General features: G+C 26.2%; 2 protein-coding genes across 5 annotated transcripts; one reads left to right on the forward strand and one right to left on the reverse strand.

Annotated features, from left to right (window-relative positions):
- Positions 1 to 999: 999 nt before the first annotated feature.
- On the reverse strand, positions 1000 to 3445 carry LOC100162535 (general transcription factor IIH subunit 2). 4 transcript variants are annotated; one of them, XM_008184092.3, is made up of 2 exons: positions 3380 to 3445; positions 1000 to 2205 (listed from the first exon to the last, which is right to left on the reverse strand). In XM_008184092.3, exons 1-2 carry the CDS (start codon positions 3410 to 3412, stop codon positions 1027 to 1029), a joined length of 1212 nt encoding a protein of 403 aa, XP_008182314.2. In that variant the 5' UTR covers positions 3413 to 3445; the 3' UTR covers positions 1000 to 1026. The 4 variants fall into 4 exon arrangements, with proteins under 4 accessions (XP_008182314.2, XP_008182313.1, XP_001947532.1 ...); XM_008184091.3 differs by lacking the exon at positions 3380 to 3445 and adding an exon at positions 3156 to 3323; XM_001947497.5 differs by lacking the exon at positions 3380 to 3445 and adding an exon at positions 3061 to 3323.
- A 124-nt stretch (positions 3446 to 3569) lies between these two features.
- On the forward strand, positions 3570 to 5800 carry LOC100160510 (DNA fragmentation factor subunit alpha). The gene is made up of 4 exons (XM_001947545.5): positions 3570 to 3913; positions 4039 to 4198; positions 5005 to 5166; positions 5330 to 5800. The coding sequence occupies exons 1-4, from the start codon at positions 3808 to 3810 to the stop codon at positions 5466 to 5468; spliced, it is 567 nt and encodes a 188-aa protein (XP_001947580.1). The 5' UTR covers positions 3570 to 3807; the 3' UTR covers positions 5469 to 5800.
- Positions 5801 to 9267: the final 3467 nt, after the last annotated feature.

Here is a 9267-nt window from a genome sequence, read left to right on the forward strand (position 1 = left end):
CTCAGAAATATATTTTCAGCAACACATATTTTTTTGAGGATAGCCACCACTGACAATAGGTACTATGTAGGTACAAATTAAGTTAAGTAATGCTTAACTTAATGTAAATTTTGAAACCTTTTTTTTGATCATATTTTCTTTTCACAGGAATCGTAATCAGATTTACATCCTGGTACGATGCATCTGTGTCCGTCATAATAAATATTAAATTAATATAAAACAATTTAACAATAATTATTTACTTTAAAAATTTCGGATTCCGATGTTAAGTATTGTTCTTATCGGTTGTTACGATAACGGGCGCGCGCATATGTGGCGCTCATAGCGGAATTTCTCTATTATGGCGTCATGGCGACGATAACCGAATCATAATTTTATATGGACGGGATACCGGAGAGCAGCCCCGTGGTTGAGACATAATTTATAACATGATTACATTTACTGCTTACTATTTTTTAATACATTTTTGTTCCTCCGATTCGTTTTTAAAATGTAGATAAAATATTATATTATTATTTTATCTTTGCTTGGGTCTTTGAACGAATACAAGAATCATTGAGTGACCGGTAACTTATTCCTTAGTTATTTATTATAGTTCAGTGTTATTACTTATTAGTTTCAATGCAAATGCTAATATATATTAACTTATCCTGATTTAATAATACATTACCGACTATGATGAAATAAACATTTTTTTTAATAGGAATTTAACTATCCCTACATTTTATATTAAATATAGTTAATAATCAAATTATTGTTACACCTGTAATATAATAACTTAATTATTATAATTTGTGTATTCATTTAGAATATCAAAGATAAATCAAACTAAAAAAAATCATTTCAGTTCTTTTCTATTTTCAATCATTTTTAAATGTACACACAAACTAAAATAATTTAATAGGAACGATGTCCAAAAATATATAAAATAAAATCAATTAATTATTGATACTCTTAAATTGTTTAGTTTATGCACAAAGTAATTAAAAAAACACCAAATGTTTAAACATACAATTGTTTTATATATTATCTTTTTTCATCTCGTTTAACAGCACAGCCTGGACACACATGTAATGTATTATGCACATAAATGTCACAGCCGTCACAGTAATGTTTTTTACAAGATTCACAAAAGTATACATTTTCAGCAGGGACCTTTATTCTCTTTCTGCATCCATAGCAGTAGGCACTAGAACCTTCTTCAAGCTCAATTTTTATAAATGGCTTAATAGGAACCAAATGATGTAATGATCTAGCAAGATGTAAAGAAGACACGAGTATGAGGCCACAGCACTTGCACTCCACAGGTAATTCACAATACTTGCTGTTACATTGTGGGCAAAAGAAACCTTTTGCATTTAATTTGCCACCCTCTGCTAAATGACAGGAGCAAGTGGTGAATGGTGGTTTTTGTTCTAACTCTTGAGGAAAACCCATTTTCACACATGATGCGTCAACTGAATTTGGTAAAGGAACAGGTTCCACTAACGACCAAAGAATGTGCTTAAAATGTACATCATCTACAATTACATTATGTTTGCCTTTAGTTTCATTACACAAATGTCGAAACATCCGTACTTCAGCAGCCAAGTGTATCATTGAAACTCTAATATTATGGGTTTTAAGCATTTCTATAGATGTATTTATTTCTCCTGGGTCGCATGAGCTCAAACTAGATCCAATAATAAGTATTTCTTTACTAGTATGGGAAGGCAACATTTTCATAACTGATAATGCAATTTCTAAAGAGTTTTGCACAGACATCAATCCATTGCAATAATTAAAATCTCCAAAAGTTTTTTTCAATTCTTCAAGATGATATTTTCTATTGCCAGACAATTCAGATATACGCTCTGCAGATGAATTTCTTGTAGTTATCAGACCAAGTTGACTAATTGGGTTTTGATCAAAATAATCTTGAATGAAATCCTGAAGCAATTTGTAAGTACACAATTGTCTAGTAGGTTTTAAATCCTTTTCAACCATTGAATTGGAACTGTCTACAATAACAAACAAATGTCGCATCATGCCCAGGCGGACATTAGGCTGCCGAGTTGCCAGTAACCGCTTAGATTTTTCAATAATCTCTTTAACCGACCATTCGACATTTCCTCCCTCATCTTCTTTGACTTCCTCCCATGTTTTTTCATAACCGCCTTCCCAGCGATATTCTTTTACTTCAGTTTCATCCATTTCAAAAATATTCTAAAAATAATATAAGTAAAATTAATTAGACATGCATTTTACAATTTTTTTTATGCATCAATGCAGTGGTCACCAATTAATATTTTCTGCGGGCCACATTAAGAATTCGGAAAATTCTCGCCGGCCATAAAAATTCAAAGTACATAATATTTATTATAATATGCCGGTTGGCCAAAAATATTTTATTTCTGAATAAAAAAAATTGGCTTTTTCTCTCAGTCTGCGGGCCGCCATTTGGTGACCCCTGCATCAATGTATCAATCTTATATTAGTATTTATAATTATTTGCAATATTTATTAAATAAAATATCTTCAAAGAATTTAAAAGACCCAAAAGCCAGAGTTCAACCTAAATTGTATTGTATTAAAAGCTATAATAATAACAATATAATACATAAAGAATAGTACCCAACTCAATTCTTTTTTAAATAACAAAAATTAAATACCAAAATAAATACTAGATACCTAACTTAACCACATAATTTATATTATAAATTAACTAATTATAATATCTTATGCTAGCACTACCATTGGAAATTAAGACAAAAAAAGAACAAAATTAAGAATTAAAAATTAGATATTTCACTGAAATTATATTTTCAAAAGCCAATTAAACTAAAAACTCGTAATATAAATACTATACAAAATTTCATAAATATTATATTCTATTATTCATTAATTACAAAACAACATTTTGAATATTAAGAAAATACTTTTTCAATACTATTTGAGATACTGAGATAACTGTTAAAAAAAATCACACAGAATAAAGAAGAAAAATTCATTAATTACATATTCATATGAATTTTTACTTTCTTAAATTTGATTTATTTATTTTTGAACTAATTTACTTACAGACAGCACAAATTAAATTAAAATATTATTACTTAACACAATACGAAATAAATGATGTATAATATATTTTTTTTTTAAGTCAACTAGGTAGGTACCTAAATGTTTATTGATTATTAAGTATTTTAAACAAAATCTTCGAAAGTTAAATAATTATTTTTAATGATACTTTAAGCAAATTCACTTTTATATGTAAGAAGGATTGGCAAACTATCGTAAAGCTATAAAGCTAAGAAAAGTATAACTGTGAAGTGTAAACTAAAAAGTAAACATAAAACTTAAGTCTTACGTTATCAATATAAAAATAAAACATTATCTTTACCGAAATATTTATGAGGTCTTTGAAGAAAACCATGAATAGGGTCAACTTTAGCCAATAATGTAAGGTCTATGGACTTCAACCATAATATTCGCAAACCGAACTGCTGATAAGAATTTACGATAATACATTAACCGTGATAACGGCGAATCCTCCACATTACCACAGAACAAACCATGGAACAAATCCACAGATATTGATAATTGAGATAATATTATGTACGACAGTACTTTGTCAAGACTATCGAGTATTGACTGAGTAAACCTATAAAGTTTAGCAAGAAGTTTGCTTATTGTAAATATTTCAGTGGGTATATCGCTTGTTTGATTCAATATTCATATTCCATAGGGCATAGATACTAGATACTCGGTAGGTAGTAGGAATTAGACACTTCAAACTTGTTTAGTTTTGCATTGAATTATTAATTTAAAATGGCTAGTGAAGAATACTCTGGTAAACCATACAAAATAATTGATTCAAAGCGTGAACACAAAATTGGTATCGTAGCAACTTCATTATCTGATTTTATGACTAAAGGTAAAAATATTTTTGTAATGTAATGAATGTATGTATTTTATATTTTTACTAAATCTAAAAAATTGAAGTACATTGAACAATATTGAAAATAGTATTTAATTTTACAATATTATACCTTTGTTTAGCTCAACAAAAACTTGATATAAATGAAAATGAACCCATTAAAGTCGTTCTTGAATCTGATGGCACTGAAATTGATGAGGAAGACTATTTCGACACTTTGGAAACAAATACATTAATTATGATTTTAAAATCTGACCAAAAATGGAGTCCATACGATATAAGGTATAACAAATTATTAAAGTTTTTATTTTATTTACTATGTATAAGTTGTGTAATGTAAATTTGATATATTATCTTCTAAATAATCTGGTTGGCAATATAACTACTTCTTAAAATTGGGTGGATAAGAGACTCTTCAAACAGTTTGCAGAAACTGTAATTTCATCCTTAGAACATTGCTTTTCCTCAAATATAATATAACAAATAATACATATTTTGTGTAATATAATATGTATTTATTGATTATTGACTACTATTGATCAACAATGTTGAACATTTTTTTTTAAGTGATGTCAAGAAATCTGATCTGTACATTTGTATAGTACATTTTTTATATGGTTATCTAGTAGGCATCTAGAGAATCTATTTCTAGGTAATCTTGACGTAAGAATTATTTTTAGATCATATACTATGAATGGAGCTACAGTGTATTAAATCAATACAAAAAAACGTTGCTGATATCAGCGACTTCTCCCATATTTATCCACAGATACCTATTGTACCTATGGATAATTATGTGAAGAGTTGCATTGCGCTCGCCCACATCGATTACTTAATTCAGTGACTCGTCGTTATATTGGCAATAAAATCATAAACTGTGGCTCCATCCATAGTATAATATAATCTAAAGAACTAGGTATTCAATTTATGTTTAAAGTGGTTGTGTTCCTAGCTTACACAACAAGGTAATCTATCTCTACTTTAAATGTTATGTTTTCCCTCCACTGAGTGTTCTAATAACTGAAGTAAAATACTTTTTATATTTTATTTATGCTACTAAATGTCTGTATACAATTTTTTTTTTTAAGCTTTAAATTTGCAGACGATCAAATTGATGGCACACAGAGCTTAAACAGTTTGATTCGACGTCTGCAAAACGATATAGGTCAAATAGCATTCTTGAGTGGTTGCGATCTTGAACTTTTATCTGATATGGATCCAGAAAGTTTGGTTGATTTGGCGTTTGACAGGTAGGTAATATTATTTAACCCATTCATTAAAAACAATTAATCCTAATAATTAAAGATATATTTTCCTAAATTAATAGAATTCAGACTTATTATATTTTACTTAGTTTTGGAAGTTATAATATAACAGACTTTAGCTCTGTTCTAATGTTCTACGTTTTTATAGGTCATTTCTAGATCAAGTTAAAGAAGCTAGTGGACGGTTTCTTTATGAAAAACGTGAAGCTCAAGATGCAATAAATTTGCTCAAACTCTACCATGCCTCGACAATCGGGCAAAATTCTACCAAGAAAAGTAAAGTTTAATACTTAAGTAATAAAAATATTACATTATTAAATTAATTTTACAACCACAACACTTAGTATGTCAGAAATTAAAAAAAGGAAGTTATAAATTATTCTATCACTGTAAAACTATTATAAATAAATTAAATAGTTACTTTATAGTCATTAAATTAGTTTTGTTTGGTTGATAAGCACTACAAAAAATTTGAAAAAAATTGAATACAGAGAAGAGTAATATATAATGAGTAATCTTATTCTATTTTGTGCATAATGTGTGTGTTTGATTAGTGTTACTATAAAAACTACCAATGATGATAATGTTTTACAGCTAATAGATATTAGATTTCATTCAACTGTACTATTGTTTTAGTCATTAAATTAAGAAAAAAAAATGTATCAAAATATTTTAAATGCATTAGTTGATAAAATAAAGTATTACAGAATAATTATCTTAACTATATGAATATACATATATAAATCAACGTTAAATTGAATGAATTATTCAAAACAATTTTTTTTTATAAAATATTTTTTAATGTCCAACTAAAATTTTTTTTAAAGCTCTTACTTCTCATTGATATTATTTAGGCAAACAAAATAAAAATTGAATTGTCCTATGGTTAAATTTATGATGATAATTTAAAAGTTTTTATAAATTAATGAAAATAATAATTTATTTGCTTAGACCATTGACAGTCCATGTAAACACATTATTTTTACATTTTCATAAAATGCCCATATTACTAATTTAATCAAGTTGTGTTGGTGCTATTTTGAGTCTAAGCAAAATCTTAGTGAAGCTATACCATTTTTCAGTAAAAAGATTAATAACTAAAATAAAATAAAAATTTTATAATATAATAAATTCGAAGAATTTAACTATATAATTTATTTTACTGTCTCTAAAATCCATACATAAGAATTTCAATAAATAATATCAAATACCATTATTAATATTAAGTTGATAAATGCAAACTATTATTTTAAAGCATTGTTCCTAATTTAGTTTATTTTAAAACAAATTATATTTAACCTAAAAAAAAAATAGATTATGATAACCCCTAACATAATGTTAAAATAAGTGTAAAAATGTAATTTAAAAAGAAAGATGCTACCATGGAAATTTAGATTTGTTTTACTCTAATAGTAAATTCGTTACATAAAAATAGTATAAAAACATTTAAATACGATTAAATTAAATATTACCATCAACAAATGCATTTAAAAATAACTTTTTAAAGTGTTTAAATTTTTCTAATTGTGTAACTCTTGACTTGACTGTTTTATATTTTTATATTGTGTTATTTTATCACCTTCTAGTTTATATGAGATCTATCCTTTTAATAATCACAAATATATCTGAACTATAAAGCAACAAAACATTTTAATTTAAGATTAATATTTAATTGTTTTTTATTTTGATTGCTTTATAATTATTCCAAATAATTAGGTAGAAGCGTTTTCTTTAACGTTATAAAAAATATGTAAATGCATCTTATGTTATGTTTTCTCTATTTAATATTGAAATTAAATTTAGTAGTAACGTTAAGTATTGGACCATTGTTTAATAAGGGTAATTATGAGTTAATGTTAAGAAAGAAATTGTATTCAATTTTTTTTGTATGTGTAATAGAATATTGTTACACATATTTCTTTTTAAGCACTGCCATAGGTATTGAAAATAGAAATTAAATTTACTTTAAACAATTGTATTTATAAAATATCCTCTTGATAGTTAAAATTGTAAATGTGGTTTAAAACTTTAAAATGCACAAATCATATTGTAAGCTTAAAATTGTAATTATTAATTATTTGAACTATTAACTTATTTAGTGCACAATTATGTATTAAAATATTAAACCAATAAAATTAATGTGTGGATAATAAAATAGGACTGGCAGTCAAAATAATAATTAATTTGTGTTTTATTTTTAATATTGATCAATTTATTAGTTAATATCAATTATCAGTAGTTGTCTGGCCCATTAAATTGTTTTCTATTGGCCAAATATGCATTAATAATATCTTAATGTCTAACTGTGAATTTGTTATTTTCCTTGAGATTATCATTATATTATAATAATTTATTATAAACCCAATAATTATTATAATTTGATATGTAGGTACTAATGATTATTACCAGGCAGTAGCATGCTGAACATTTCAAAATCAAAAAATTAAGGTCAGCTTACCCTTATATTTGGTTTTTTTTTAATTTTTTGCTATATTTTGTTATCTATATATAGGTATATGACATTTTTAAACATTCCACTGTTACGGACGTACTATTACGTTGTTTTATCTATAAACGAAATACGCAGGTTATGCCATTAGTTATATCACCAAAAAATGCAGATATTAACTTATAATTCAAGTCAATTTTTTTTTTTTTTTTGACTTCAATGTATGGTTCAATTTAACTAAATTAATCATTTAGGAACATTAACAAAAAAATAATTCAACAGAGATGAGTATCTTAGGAAAAAAAACTTAGAAGTGAAAAGTTTAAGGTATTACACATCCTACCATTTTAAACCTGAGGTAATTTTCTCAAAAAAACTTTTGGCACAACATTGTGGCCAGGAACTTCAAACTTAACACGTTTACATTTTAATTTGCTTTCTTCTAGTTTCAGTTGTAGGTTTTTTTTGCATATTTCTTGTTTTGAGTAATGACTTTTTTGTAACATATTAGTTTCTAAAAAATATGTACCTACGTGCAATTTAGCCCAATCCTCCAATTATTAATATAAATATTAAAATTTACTATATATTTTTATAAATTATTTTTTGATTTTTTTATTACATTTTTTTAAAAACTTTATTAGGTCATAAAGTTCCGAGCCATGAGTATTTGTACTACGTAGGTACTTGAAATAATAAAAGTTAACCTTTTACAATTTTTTTACGTATATATTGTAAACCCTCACTAGGAGCAGTACTGTTGTTATTGCTTGTGCTTCAGATATCATTACCTAGTGAGGGTAAACCAGTTGGTGTTTGGATTTTTCATTAGAAAAACAGCCTGAAAAAGATTTTTTTTTGTTTACATATACTATTGAGTAATAATATAATATTGTACAATATTTAATATACTCAATGCGTACAATAAATACGTACAATAAAATTTATTGTAATTTAATTACTAAACATTTACAAATTTTCTGTGCACCTCAATTGCCTATTCAACACGCCGTGTGACTTCATTTTATAATCGAAAATTGAAAAAAATGCATAAAATATAATGTCTCATAGAAAACAATATACTATTTTTGAATCATCTGAAATCAGGGACGTATTTACCAATTTGGTATCTGTAAGCATTTTAGAAAATCCACAGATAAATTAATTGTCCTAGAATACAAAAAGTCAAAACACAATAATATGTAAGTAAATACAAATTAACTCTTTCTAAATGAATACAATGCATTTAAAACAAAATTAAACTTGAGTTTTCGAAAGTGTAATATGCATGAAATACTAAATAAAGTCATCTGTAGTCTGACTATAAGTTATAACTTATATGTCGTTAAATAAGTTACTCAATTCTTCGTTACTAATTATTAATTAAAGTAGATCTCATATAATTCTTAGTTAGTTTAGGACAAGCAAAGGAAATTAAAAAGAAAAAAAGGTGGGTAAGTGGATGTCGCTTTGCTGTACAGTAATTTAGAAGTGGGTCACTGTATAATGGACAGTATTAAATTTGAATTCAATGATATAATATCACTGTATAAGAAAACGATTCTGAGCGGAGACGGTATATCAGTCTATGTATTAGACATATATGTACTTATCTATGGTATTAAAAAAAAAAATTG

Source organism: Acyrthosiphon pisum, chromosome A1 (genome assembly GCF_005508785.2).
Source record: "Acyrthosiphon pisum isolate AL4f chromosome A1, pea_aphid_22Mar2018_4r6ur, whole genome shotgun sequence".
In the NCBI taxonomy this organism is placed as follows: domain Eukaryota; kingdom Metazoa; phylum Arthropoda; class Insecta; order Hemiptera; family Aphididae; genus Acyrthosiphon; species Acyrthosiphon pisum.

Coding starts and splice junctions, on each gene's coding strand:
- LOC100162535 (XM_008184092.3), bottom strand. CDS start 3,412: ATGGTTTTCTTCAAAGACCTCATAAATATTTCG. Junction 2,206..3,379: donor AAGACCTCATAAATATTTCG/GTAAAGATAATG, acceptor TATTATTTTTAG/AATATTTTTGAAATGGATGA.
- LOC100160510 (XM_001947545.5), top strand. CDS start 3,808: ATGGCTAGTGAAGAATACTCTGGTAAACCATACAAAATAATTGATTCA. Junction 4,199..5,004: donor TGGAGTCCATACGATATAAG/GTATAACAAATT, acceptor TTTTTTTTTAAG/CTTTAAATTTGCAGACGATC. Junction 5,167..5,329: donor GTTGATTTGGCGTTTGACAG/GTAGGTAATATT, acceptor ACGTTTTTATAG/GTCATTTCTAGATCAAGTTA.